The sequence below is a fragment of the Propithecus coquereli genome, unplaced genomic scaffold, assembly GCF_000956105.1.
Source record: "Propithecus coquereli isolate 6110/MARCELLA unplaced genomic scaffold, Pcoq_1.0 Scaffold519, whole genome shotgun sequence".
Classification (NCBI taxonomy): domain Eukaryota; kingdom Metazoa; phylum Chordata; class Mammalia; order Primates; family Indriidae; genus Propithecus; species Propithecus coquereli.
The window spans coordinates 669,020-683,590 of record NW_012151052.1 but is presented as its reverse complement, the minus strand read 5'-3'; the positions used below and the strand labels follow the sequence as shown (position 1 = coordinate 683,590).

At 41.9% G+C, this 14,571-nt stretch overlaps 1 protein-coding gene across 1 annotated transcript in view; it reads right to left on the bottom strand.

Moving 5' to 3' along the window:
• Positions 1-8,043: 8,043 nt before the first annotated feature.
• The window catches only part of TTL (tubulin tyrosine ligase), a 28,765-nt gene continuing 22,237 nt past the window's right edge, over positions 8,044-14,571 (bottom strand). Inside the window, exons 6-7 of the mRNA XM_012656772.1 lie at positions 11,189-11,332; positions 8,044-8,460 (exon numbers count right to left, since the gene is read on the bottom strand). Of these exons, the coding sequence (XP_012512226.1) occupies positions 8,346-8,460; positions 11,189-11,332 (259 nt within the window). The 3' untranslated portion in view covers positions 8,044-8,345. The remainder of the gene's footprint in view (positions 8,461-11,188; positions 11,333-14,571) is intronic.

The following is a 14,571-nucleotide window of genomic DNA, read 5'->3' as shown; positions in this document are numbered from 1 at the left end:
CTAAAGTGTCCTTCTGCCCCTTTGAAATCCCTGCTTATTTTCAACTTCATCTTTTCCTAGTTCAGCTGGTAATTTTCATTCCTATATTACTTTTTTAGAAAAGTGATCTTCTGTATCTAGGTTATCTTGACATCACCAAATCAACCAAGGTGTGTGCAGCTGTAACATATGTTCTGCCTTCCCTCCCTTTACAATGTCTCTGCCTCTTCTAAGGAACATTCTTCCTTCATTCCCTCTCTCCTATCAAGGACTCCTATAAGGCAGGAGAATAAAGGGATTATTGCAGATGCTATAATTTCTATCAGCATACAAACCTGCTACAAAAGCTCTTAAAACAAAAAACAACTCACTGATCCTTTGTCCCCTTTCAGCCACCATACCATTTCTCTGCTCCCCTTTAGAGGATACATCTTAAGAGGATTGACCATCCTCATTGTCTCTCCACTGTTTTCAAGATTCATCCATGCTGTAGCTTGTATCAGTACTCCATTCCCTTCATGGCTTAATAATAATCTACTGTATGGACATATCACATTTTGTTTATCCATTCACTAGTTGATGGACAATTGGGTTGTTTCTACTTTTGGTTATTATGAATAATGCTGCTATGAATACCCAAGCACAGGTTTTTGTATGGACATGTTTCCAATTCTCTTAGGTATTATAGCTAGGAACGGACATTTCTGGGTCATATGTTTAACTTTTTGAAGTACTGTGAAACTGTTTTCCAAAGGGCCGTACAATTTTACATCCAATACATATTACTAGCAATATACAAAGATTCCAAATTCTCTGTATCCTTACCAGTACTTGTTATTGTCTGGTTTTTATTATGGCCATCCTAGTATATATGCAGTAGTATCTAATTGTGGTTTTGATGTGCATTTCCCTAATGACTAGTGATGCTAAGCAGTTTTTCATGTGTTTATTGATCATTTGTATATTTTCTTTGGAGAAATAACTGTTTAGATACATTGCCCATTTTAAAATTGGGTTGTCTTTTTATCGTCGAATTCTTATAATTCTTTATTATAGGTTATACTAGTCTTTGTCAGATATATGATTTGTAAACATTTTCTCCATTCTTTTTTTTTTTTTTTTTTAGACAGAGTCTCACTCTGTTGCCCTGGCTAGAGGGAGTGCCATGGCATTAGCCTAGCTCACAGCAACCTCAGACTCCTGTGCTCAAGGGATCCATCTGCCTCAGCCTCCCGAGTAGCTGGGACTAGAGGCATGCGCCACCATGCCCGGCTAATTTTTTCTATATATTTTTAGTTGTCCAGCTAATTTCTATTTTTTTTTTCAGTAGAGACAGGGTTCGCGCTCTTGCTCAGGCTGGTCTCGAACTCCTGAGCTCAAAGGTTCCGCCTGCCTCGGCCTCCCAGAGTGCTAGGAGTACAGGCGTGAGCCACCACGCCTGGCCGTTTTCTCCATTCTGTGGGTTGTCTTTTTGCTTTCTTTATGATGTGTTTTGAAGCAAATAAGTTTTTAATTTTGATGAAATGTAGGTTTTTTTCTTTTGCTGTCTGTGCTTTTTGATACCACATCTACGAAAGCATTGCCTAATCCAAGGTCATTAGGATTTACACCTATGTTTTCTACTAAGAGTTTTGTAGTTTTAATCCTTATACTTAAGTCTTTGACCCACTTTGAGTCAATTTTTGTATATGGTGTAAAAAAGGCATACCACTTCATTTCTTTGTTTGTGGATATCCAGTTGTCCTAACATCATTTGTTGAAAAGACTATTCTTTCTTCCATTGAATTGTCTTAGCCCATTTGTCAAAAATCAACTGACCATAAATGCAAGGGTTTATTTTTGGACTCTCAAATGTATTCCTTTGATCTGTATGTCTATCCTTATGCCAATACCACTCAGTCCTGATTAATATAGGTTTGTAATAAATTTTGAAATCTGGAAATGTATTTCCTCCAACTTTGTTCTTCTTTCTCCAGATTGCTTTGGCTATTCCTGGTCCTTTATTTTTCCATGTGAATTTTAAAATCAGCTTGTCAATTTCTGCAAAAAAGGCAGCTGAGATGTTTGATAGGGATTGTGTTCAATCTGTAGATCACTTTGGGGTCTATTTTTATCTTAACAATAGTTGTCTTTCAAACCATGAACATGGGGTGACTTACCATTTATTTAGTTCTTTCATTTCTTTCAAAGATGTTTTGCAGTTTTTGGTATACAAATGAATGTTTGTTATTTATTCCTAAGTATTTAATTCTTTTTGGTGCTGACATAAATGGAATTATTTTCTTAATTTCATTTCAAATTGTTCATTTATAGTATATAAAAATACAATTGAGTTTTGTATATTGATCTTGTATCTGGCAACCTTGCTGAACTCATTTGTTAGATCTAATAGATTTTCTGGATTCCTTAGGATTTTCTATATATAGGATCTTATCATCTGCAAAGAGAGATAGTTATACTTCTTCCTTTCTAATCTGCTTGCCCACCCTCCCTTTCTTCCTTCATTCCTTTAATATAATTGCTCTGTCTAGAACATTTAGTACAATGTTGAAGTGGCAAGAATGGATATCCTTGTTTTGTGCCTAATACAAAGGAGAAAGCTTTAGTCTTTCACTATTAAATATGATGTAGGCTGTGGCTTTTTCCAAAGATGTCCTTTATCAAGCTGAGGAAGTATTCTATTCCTATTTTGTTGAGTGTTTTTATCAAGAAAGTACTGTGTATTGTCAAATGCTTTTTCTGTGTATACTGATATGATTATGTACTTTTTATCCTTTTCTCTATTAAAATGGTATATTACATTGATTGAATTTTGTAAGTTGAACAAACTGTATTCCTCAGATAAATCCTATTTGGTCATAGTGTATCATCCTTTTTATGTGTTATTGGATTTGGTTTGCCAGTATTTTTATTTTTTCCATGTATATTCCTAAGAGATATTGGTCTGTTGTTTTTCTTGTCTTTGTCCAATTTTGGTATCAGAGTATTAACAGCGACCCAGTTAATTTCCAGACAGTTTTGCAAGTGTTCTCGTTGCCTTTATAGAAGAGAGGATTTTCAGAGGTTCTTACTCTGCTATTCCCACTGATGTCCTCTCATGTGAATTTTTAAAAGGAATTTTTCTTGCAGAAATCTTCAAGTTGTGCCATCAAGTGTTGCATGGGACAGGGGCTCATTTTCCTTTGTCTTTAGGGATTGCTATGGTTTGCATGTGTCCCCCAAAGTAAATGTGTTGGAAACTTAGTCCGCAATGCAACTGAATGGAGAGGTGGGACTTTTAAGAGGTGATTAAATCATGAGCGCTCTGCCCTCATGAATGGATTAATGATGTTATTGTCACAGGAGTGCGTTGGTTATCTCAGAAGTAGGTTCCTGATAAAAGGATGAGTTCAGCCCCTTTTCTCTCTTACCATGTGTCTTCCTGCCATGGGATGATGCAGCAAGGAGGCCCTCACCAGATGTAGCCCCTCAATCTAGGATTTAACCATCCTTGAGAACTGTGAACCAAAGAAGTTTTATTTTCTTTATAAATTATTCAGTCTGTGGTATTCTGTTATGGCAGCACAAAATGGACTAAGACAGAGATACTTTGGGGAAAACCTCTGGGGCCATGGGCGAGCTTTAGATTCTTTAAGGAGAAGGGACAACTGCTGACAGCAAAAGGGACCAGCCTTTAAAAGAAGTCCTCCAAAAGCTTTGTAGCTGCATACCCAGGCTCCTAAGTAGCTGCCTGCCTGGGTCCATGTCTGCTTATTCCCTGCACTGTGCCCATGCAATCTCTTCTGAGTCTAGTAGGAGTGTGTCATGTCGCATCTGAAACTTGTTTAGCGTGGGATGCCCACACCAGGGTTTCTGTCACGGAAGGACCTTCTTTTGTGTCAGAAATGTATTTACGGAGTGGAAGAAGCCATGGAAGGCAGGCCAGCCATACATGGGAAAGAAGCCCAAAGCCTTTAGCCTTACTGCACAAGAAGTTACAAGCTGATGACAGCTTTGCATAAATCAAGCCCTTTCTATCCGTAAGTGCCTAAGCTTTGTGAGGTTTCTAGGTATTTATAGACCTGGCCTTAGTGAAATACGTAGTAAGAACTTCCTGGCCATCTGGCTAATTATGGAAGTAGCCTCATTTCAGAAGCCCCTCCACCTCTGCCCCACATGTGAAGACACTTAAGTCTCTTTCACACCGTGGGTCATACTTCACAATTTCCATCATAACGCAGACAATACACAAGACGTGAGAAACAATGGGCTGGATTTTGGCAGCTGAAATCGTCTCAATGCTTCACCTGAGAGCAGCTCATCAGTTTTGAAGGACAATCTGTTGGTTTATGTATTGGATAATGTCCGGGGTTAGCAAACTATGGCCACAGCTGGCCTACCATTGTAGGCCTATGAGCTTAGAAGAGTTTTTGCATTTTTAAAGAGTTAGGGGCAAAAACAAAGAATATGCAACAGAGACCCTATATGGCTTGCAAAGCCTAGCAGATTTACTATCTCCCTACCCCATGGGCAATGAGATCATGGATGTAAACAACCAGTGATATCCCAGGACAGGCAACACCCACAACAAGATGATAGAACCAAAGGGGACAAAAACACTTGAAATATCATTACTTTACTTTAATGCTCCAGGCATAAACATTCATAAATTGCCTTATTTCAGAAGTCATTTCCTCTTCAGTACAGATTCTGTATCCAGGATCAGAGACATGTATATCACTGAATTTTCTCTATAGCACCCACATGCTACACGGAACCCACTCTAGCGCCCTGTTTTTGCTAGTAGAGCCCCTCACCACACCCCCAACAGGTCTGGATTGCCCCAGCTTGACACAACCTCAACTGTTAATGAAACATGCTTTGTAGCTTCACTGTCACCTGCTGGTTCTGTCCATCCCAGTACATTTCCAGCACTCCCAGATGTTCCATGTATGTATATAGTAGTAACCGTCTTGAAGAGCTAGTGAAACATGGTGTCAGCTGGTAAGTACGCCAGCACCTGCTCCACTAAATCATACAACACTGAGGCACTTAAATGTTCTTGGTAAAACGGGTTGATAATTACCATAGGAATTATGTGTGAGGGAAGGGGCTTTTCTCTCAATAATTGATTAATAAACTTAATACATATTTAGCAGATTTATAATTTCATGTCTGTTTACATTTGCTGTCAAAGCTTCATACACTGTTTATGTAAATGAAAGCATGTTTGAGTTGCCAAATGCTGGGATGAGAAGCAAATAGGGAACCTGCTTAGATCACACTTGCTTGTTCCAGGAATATATATGTCAACATCTGGTGATTCTTAAAGAAATGACTGTGTTTCCAAAAAGGATTTTTTAAAACCCATAAGCCATATGCAATTCTTCTAAAGTAATAATGTGTTTTTCCTTCTTTCTCAGGCTGTGGTTCAAGGCATCTTAAGACATATTGCTGTCTGAGGTTCTGATTTAACTGGCCAGTGGTAGGGAGAGGGGAGAAGTGTGGGCACCATTTTTTAAAAGCTTCAGAAGTGATTCCAGCATGTAGTCAGTATTGAGAACCTTGGTATTAAAGGCTCTTGAGTCTTCTCACTTTTTTTTTTCTTCCATTTTTATCTTCTTCCTAGAACTAATACAGGAGAACACACTCTCATTTATCCTCACTAAAAGCTCTTGAGGTAGTCCCCGGGTCAGGCAATGATCTCTTCCATGAGCTAAGAAACTAAGGCACAGAGAGGTTAATGGGCTCATCTGCTACTGTGCAGTCAAATGACAGAGCCGAGACTGGAATTAACATTTCCAAATAAATAATGCCTCCTTCCCCAGCAGCTGGCAGCACTTACATGTACTGAAAATGTGAAGCCTGACAGGGAGCCAGGCATGACCATCTGTGCCAAGGACACCATGGAAGGGTATAGAAGAATTCTGAGCCAACCATCCCACCTAATCAGAAATAAATGTGTAAAGCTGGGTGCAGTGGCTCATGCCTATAGTCCCAGCTACTCGGGAGGCTGAGGTTGGAGGATCACTTGAGCCCAGGAGTTCAAGGCTGCAGTGAATTATGATCTCAACTGTGAATCGTCACTACACTTCAGCCTGGGTGACAAAGCAAGACCTCATCTCTCTAAAAAAAAAAAAAAAAAGAAAGAAAGAAAAGAAAAAGAAATAAAAATTAAATTTAAAAATAAATTAAAAAATAAATAGGTGTATAAAATAGATACTTATTTGAAGTCACATGAGGAATGAAGTGTAACTTTTTGTTTTTTCTAAAATCTTACTTCTCTTATAATATATGCTATTGATTCAGGTTCCTTAGAAAATCCATCAAGACTCACAGGCTTCCTAACATCTGAATTCTTAGCTCTGTCACTGTAAAGGCTAGAAAACTTTTTAATGTCCCTGTAATTTGGGTCCAAAAGATAATTACAAATCTATGAAAGCATGTGACGTCGTTACAAAGACTTCCACGCTTTCCCCGTGGCCAGCCCACTTAGCCTTGCCAAGGACCCAGTACCCCATGCTTTCTAAATGGGTGCACATCTTCCCATGATCTGATCAGATCTCATTCCCTTCTCAGAAGTTTCAAAACACTAACCAATCAGCTGTGTTGGGCCTCCAGGATTCACAATTACCAATGACTGTTTTATTCTGCTCTAGATGCAAACTTTTAAAAATCTGTACTCTGGGCAACCAACAGGACTTTTATTTTGTAATTCCAAATTCCCATGAGAGCCAACCCAGTTGGGCCCTTCTCCACTTAACCCCAAGGTAATACCCTCACATCCTATCACCCATTGCTGCACCTATTAAATAATTTCTATCATTACCCCTCTCCTCACTGTAAGCTCTCACATCTCATCATGTTCAAAGAGGTGTTGTTTTTTCTTCTCTTTTGTAAAAGTCTCACCTGACTGCAGAAATGTTTTCTAGTGCCAAGAAGAAACAAATAATGGAGCACACATATGCACGGAGAAAGAATACACCATGTTCTGGGATGGAGTGCAGTTTTCAAGGGGTCCGCTGTGATTTTCAGGACACTGTAAGAAGGGCCTGTTTACTCAGTTCACATCAAACACAAATGACATCTTGTTCTTTCCATTGCTAGTAAGGTGGTCTCCTGAAAAGCCTACAAAGTATTAGTCCATCCAGTATATGGAAGCCACATGTCACAGTACACATTTGTTGAGACTCACAAGACACTGCATGGAACTCTGAAACCACTTCTCTACCATTTTAGAAGATTCTTCCATTTAGGCAGGACATACACTTTCCTGATGCCTGCAGGTACAGGCAGGCACAGAACCCTTCCTGGAACAAAACCTGCCGCTCCACTCCTACAGAAGGTGCTTGGAGCACAAGGAGAACAAAAAGGGGACAAGCTACCTATGTCTGGGGCAGGGCCACCTGAAGGGGGTAGGGAATGGAGAGTGGAATTCTACTTTCTCCTGACCCCTGGAAAGGTTTTCTACAAAGTTTAAAAAAAAAAAGTCAAGGGAAATTTGCAAAGCTGCATTTAGAATTCTGGTTAAAACAAAGATAATTGAGAATCATCATATTTTCAAAGACCCACCACACCCAACCTATTTAAGTAAAGCAAGATATGTTTTTTTCTCTCTCATGCTTATTTGATGCTTACAGGTTGAGGGCAGACTTTGCCACTTTGTTTCTAAAACATGCAGAGAGCAGACCTAGAGCAGCAGTTTGCCGTATTGGGGCCTGACCCACACAAACCCTGCCCGGCAACTGACCAAACACCATCAGGAAGGTGATGAGGAAAACCGCCTTCGCCGAGAGGCTGGCGTGCAGCACAAAACTAAGGACTGTTGGTGCATGCTTGTCCAGAGTTTAGGCGACAGAATGTCATGAGAGGACGAGTGGGGAACACACGGGCAACCTCCAAGATGCTCTGATGTCCACTCCATGTCCCAGAACAGCGGGGCTGCGGTGGGCACGGAGCTAAGGCACTAGGGCTATAGCAGGTGGGGGCACCGACCAGAGGTCCTGGTGGCCTGCTGTCCCCAGGGAGTGGGGAGGGGGTTTTGCTCACAGGCTGCCTTTGGGTACCAAGGTTGTTTTAAGGGATGAGAACATAAAACAACAAAATCCCTGTTTTTTTCCCCTTAGAAGAATATGTTGCTCTCCCCTCAGAGACATTTGCTTCAGTTTTCAAAAGTCTCGGCAGCATTGTTGAGAGCTCTACCTGGGACCCAAGCAACCCGCTTTGGGGGAGTCACCTCCTCTGCTCACATGCTCTCTTCCATCCCGTCTTTGCGAGTTGCCTTTCTTCCCCCTCACTTTGGCTTGATAATATGCGATCCAGTCACTTCACTGTCCCCTGGAGCAGGACCCTGGGCTTTTTCCAAGGCAGCTCTGAGCATCCCTCCGTCACAGTTTGATGAAGGCGGCGGGTGGGGCCTGCGGCGGTTCCACGTCTGGGGGTGGGAAGACACTGGATATGGCTATGTCCACGATGCCCTGGCACAGTTCTGCATAAAGCTTCCTGAAATGTGTTTTTAAAAATATCACTGAGGAGGTTCATCCAAGTGCAAGCAAAAAAAAAAATCTAAGTTTTATTGTTAGTTTTCTTTTTAAACCAAGATCTGCCCCAGAAATTCCATTTCATAACCACATTTATAAACGAGTTGCCACTATACATACAAATACTGCAGAAGGCACTACATAAGATAAAGTATTCCTTCAACAAGTATTTATGGAAGATGAACAAGGTGAACAAGTCAGACAACTGCTGCTCTGACTGGCAGGGAAGACTGGCAATTTTAAGAGTGTGTAAGAGCCATCTTGCTTGTCCGTGATAAGGGAGACACACACACAAACACACACACACAGACACACACACACACATACGTCCTTTGTTGAGTTAATTTCATGGCAATTAGTGCAATGAAGGAAACTACTAAGCCTCCAGCTAGAGAAAATCAGAAATGGGATTGCTCAAGAAGGTTTCTTGGAGATGTCATTTTGGTGGAGAAGGAGCCAGCCATGGTGAGCCTAGTGGTGACGGTGGTGGGGACTCCACACAGAGGTGGCAGCAGGCACAAAGGCCCCACGGCAGCCGGGGGTGAAGCTGGAGAGGCAGGCGGGCTGTGGCCTCGCAGGTGGAGCGAGGGGTCTGGTTACTGTCCAAGGTGCAATGGGAAGTGTGGAGAACAGCGTGGTCTGGTTTTATTTCATCACTGTGGCTACTCTGGGAGGATGGATCTTACCACGGTAAGAGCAGAAGCAGAGATCCCAGTTAGGAGGCTCTTTGCAAAAGCCTCTGCCACAATGGCAGACGACCTGTGCAAGGGCAACAGCAGTGGGAGTGGAGGACTGAAGAGGCATAGGCCACAGGCCTGAGGGTGAGGGAAGCGGGAGGCAGGGTCTCTGGGGGCAGGGGTGGTGGACTCACTGAGACAGCAAGTCTGGTAGTGGGAGGGGGATGCTGTCAGACATTCAGACATCACGGCAAGGAAGGCAGGCACAGACACAGGTCTGCATCTCTGGGCTGTGAGGTAATTTGGTGGTTTCAAAACTATGAAGTTGAGTGAGATCACATATAGAGAGAGCACAGCAGGGAGAGGAGACGGACACCCAGGGCTGGGACCTGAGGTACCTGATGAGGACACCGAGCCCCGCTTGCCCACACCTCCCCAGGCAGGCCTCCCCGGCACAGAGCGTGCCTGCAGCCACCACAGGAGCGCATCTCAGCACGCAGTGGCCAGCTGCCTCGAGTGCTGCCGACAGGTCCAGGGAAGTGGGGACAGAAACAGGCTGCTGGACTTGGCAATGTGGACTTGGCTGGGGCCCTTCCAAGAGCAGTTTCTGCAGGGCGGTCAGGATGGAAGCAGCACAGAGGGAGAAAGGTGGCAAAGTAACTGAGCAAGGCAGGAGGACAGAAGGGGGAAGGTCTAGACTAGAGCATCATGGAGGGACAAACCTGTGACAGAAAGGACAGCAGGGGAGAGACTGGGCACACCACTGTTGATTTGGGGAAGGAAGACGCAAAGCCCTGCCTGCCTCTGCTCTTAGCTACCTCACTTTCCACCTTCAGGTCTCAGTGCCGAGATCACTCCCAATGGGGGCCTTTTGCCTGGTAATGTTATTTTTCAGCATCCTTTCCTCCCTGTCAAAGCACTTGTCTCAGTTTGTAATCGATATCTGACCCTTTGTCTAGCCCACAGTCTCTCTCCACTAAGGGTAGGGCCCATGTCTCTCTTTGCTCCCCACTGTGAACCCATGGCCTGGGACACAGTCTGGCTGGGTGCCAGCTGCAGAGGCTGACAAATGAGTTGGAATCACACCTGTCGTAGCCATCAGGCAAGAGGCAAAGGCCCAGCTCCTAACCAAAGAGCAGCTTGTGTGTACAGGATGGTCCCTTGCAGGTGCAGGACTTGCTCCTAAGCCTTTGAAGAGTCACCTCAACTTCTCAATTTTTCCAAGATGTAGATGGGAACCATAAAAGGGTCTTGACATGATGAAAGTGGATCTTCAGAAGAACGAAGAGGATAAGAGGACTGAGTCCAAGTGACTTTGTGTTACACTTAAGGCCTTTCATAGAAGGTCTGACTTACCTTCTCACCTTCATCTTTCATTACACCGTGACACTAATACCACTACAGCCAGGCATCTCCCCGGGAGGGACAGAAACTCCCCAAGGACAGGTTCTCAGGGAGCTTCTATTCCTCTGTGCATCTTCCAGACATGCACAGAGCTTGGCAGAGGGCAAGGTTCCAATGGGCACTGCACCCCTTTCTGGAGGCTCTCCCCACCTTCCTCTGGTGCATCTGACCTTCTTCCCTGGCATCCCAGCTCCAACTCCACTGTGTCCATGATGCCTCTCAGACTCCTTTCTGCCCAGGGAGCCCCTGAACTTCTGGGTCACCCCTGTCTCCCCACTCACTGGATCCTGCTCACTCAACTTGTCACATGAGAGGGTCTCTCTGGCAGTTATTAGTTTCGTTTGAAATTCTCACAGCATCTACTACCTACCTGAGCATGGGCCAACTGCTCAAAACACAGAGGGAAAATGGAAAGGAAATGATTCAACAAAGCCGCCCTGCCAGACAGCTCCTCCCAAGGGACTCTATCACTGTGTTACCCTTCCTGACAGCAGTCAAGGGTCTATGCTTGCACCCTGCAGGAGTGGGAGCTCACCACCTTACCAAGACACTTTTCCAACTACTGAACCAACTTCCTAAATGTTAAAACACAATGGTGTTCAGGCTTACTGAGCACAAGCAGGGGCGCCGTTGACCTCAATGAGCCAGACCTTCAGCTCCTCATCCACCATGAAGTCGAAGCCGAACAGCTGGAAGCTCTGGTAAGGGAGGTGCTTGGTGCTGATGGCAGGCTCCACGCTCAGGAGGCAGCTCCTGCGGGGCAGGAGGGGAGAACTTGCTGAGAATGGGGTGGTCAAGGGAGAAGGTGTACATGAGATGTGCTTAGAAGATTTTATATCAAATGTGTCTAAAAATCAGCTTTGACTTAATTCTCTCCTTTCCATTTATTATCAATAAATTATTCGTCAGAATGCTACTTATCAAGCATTTATTAGAAACCTCTGCAACCACTCATGTTCTTCCAGGCTGCTTTCCTGGCCTCAAGAAGCAGTACAGCACCAAGTTGCCGTGCCCTCTATAAATGCAATCCCTCCAACAGGTGGGCGGCTGCTGTGTTTGTGTATAATAAATAAAACATTTCTCTGTATTTTTGCAATGTAACAAACGGACTATCATTTGGTGAAGGGCAGAATTTTCAAGAAGAATGGTGGCCTCATCAATTTCTTTCACTAGCTCCAGTTGTAATGTCAAATCATTGCTGATTAAAAGACTTGAGAGCTGTACATTTTGAAGCTAAACATGGAAATACAGAATAGAATTATTATTAGCATCAACTGTTGTTTAAAAAAAATTAGGGGATTGTAGTGATACAGAAAAAAGCTGAAAATGAATCTCGGAAATATAATGAAAAAGTACGTGAAGACAGTCTGAGGTCAGGCTAGAATTTCAGACAAGTTTTTTAACTTCTGTAAGTCAAATTTTGACTTTTTTACCTATAAAGTAAAAATAGTATCTACTTCCATTGCTGAGATTGTTCAATAGGATAATTACAAATGGTTCTTGGCATAACTCCTGGTACCAAGGAAGCATTTAATAAATGTTACTCTTGTGAACAAGCATATTTCATTAATTATAATTATAAATCTCTTATTTATGAATAATAAATACCTGTTATCTCGTACAACCATCCCAGAAAGCCTATGCCATTTCTGTCTTATGAAGATCTTCCTTGATTTTCCCCTCAACTGAATGTTGGGGCACAATGTTTATCTTAGCAAATAAAATGTGTTACAATGACTCTAGGATTACCAGAGATAACTGTCCTTCCACACAGTTGTATATTCAGAAGGAAAAAGATGCAGGGTACTGGCTCCCACATGACTAACTCTAAGATGTATCCCTATAGGTAGGTTTTGACTCATGATTTGAAACACGGACTTCGGTGGGGGGGGGAACCAAGGGCAACACACGTAACCTAAACATATGGACACCCATAATTTGCTGAAATAAAAAAAAAAAAAAAAAAAGGAACTAAGGGCTCTGTGAACTTAGAGCAAGGGTCTTGCTTTCCTAGCCCTCCTTCCTTCCTGCCCCACCCCAATCCCCACAAACTTCAATCTCCTTTTCTTTTTCTCCACAAAAGAAAAATATTTTTATAGATATGTTTAAACCTTCAAAAATAATTTTGCACAGATAAGCCATTTACAAACTAATTATAATAAAAATTTCTTCTCCCATTCATCTTTAACCTATATTGATTGACAAGTCACATGCCACATTAAAAAAAAACTCTATTCTATGAAAGAATATCCTTAAGTTTTGCTTTAATTAAAATATTCTTTAAAATATAATTAAGAAAAGTTTAATAGGTACTACTGGTAAAAAAAAAAAGAGCATGAGAGAAAAATACTAAAGGATAAACAGTCAAAGAAGCATTACACTCTGACACATAAAGGAAAAACCGACAACCAGAACCAATTCAAAACTAACTAAATATTATTTTTTATCTGCTGAAAGCTCAAGATTAATAATTCACTTTAAAGAATTTTTTCATCATCAGAACCTTTATACAGTGTATCTTTTTTTGGTTGGAGTGGGAAGTTAGGGGGAGGCTAGCTAGAAAAAAAGAAAACATGAGAGCTGTGAGGAATATTTATAGCACCAAAGCAGCAACACTCTCTGAACTGTACAGAACAATGTAGAGGGGGTGTAGCAAATTTCCAATAAACCTTTTACCTAAAATAGGAATTCTTTCTTCAGCACACTTGATTTATCTGGTGTGAGAATTCTAACCACCTATAATCCCTGAAGAAATGGGACTTCAATCCCTTTATTCTGTTAGGCTCTGTGTAAGAATACTTCAAGAAAAAAGTCTCAGTCATCTAGACAGCATAGCAATGACACAGTGGATAAACAGACTAATGGGGCAGAACAGAGATCACAGGAACAGACTCGCACATGAACGGCCACAATTGACAACAAAGGCACACCACACCCAGTGGGGAGAGTACAATCTTATGCGTAAATGACCCTGGGTCAGTGGGATACCCATGTGGAAAAACATGAAATTTGACATATAACAATTCCAGATAGGCCTAAATATGAGAGATAAAACCTAGATAGGTATCAACTATAGGAGAAATAAACTGTAAAATATTCACACAATGGAATATTACACAGCAATAAAAAGGATAAACTACAGCTACATGCAAGAATATGGACGAACGCTACAGACACAACATTGCAAGAAGTTGAACACAAAATAGGAAATACAGTATAATCCCATTCACATCAAGTTTGAGAACAAGAAAAAGGAATCTATGATAATAAAAGTCAGAAGAGAGGCTGTCTGTGGCAAGGAATATATATTCTGAGGGAGTTTAAAGGAGTCTTTTGGGTGCTTTAAGTGTTTTATATCTTTATTTGTATCATGGTTAGGTGAGTATATGCATCATTAAAAGCTCACTAAACTGTATACTTTATGCATGTTATGCCTCATTTAAAAAATCTCTACTTAATAAATTGTCATAAATGAACACTAACACTAAAAAATTATTTCCAGGCATGTTAAGAAATAGGACCAAGAGAAAAAAAGGATAATAAAAACAGATCTAAAAGTCACGGGTTGTTAAACCTTTTCTATAAAGGGCCAGATAGTAAATATTTTAAATTTCACAGGCTATATACAGCCTCTGTTGCATATTCTTCTTTTTTTCTTTTTTTTCTTTTTTCTTTTTTGAGACAGAGTCTCACTCTGTTTCCTGGGCTAGAGTGTCATGGTGTCAGCCTAGCTCACGGCAACCTCAGACTCCTGGGTTCAAGTGATCCTCCTGCCTCAGCCTCCCGAGTAGCTGGGACTACAGACATGTGCTACCATGCCAGGCTAATTTTTTCTATTTTTAGTAGAGATGGGGTCTCACTCTTGCTTAGGCTGTTCTTAAACTCCTGACCTCAAGTGATCCGCCCACTTCGGCCTCCCAGAGTGCTAGGATTACAGGCGTAAGCCACCAAGCCTGGCTGCATCTTCTTCTTTTTTTTAAAAAAAAAAATCT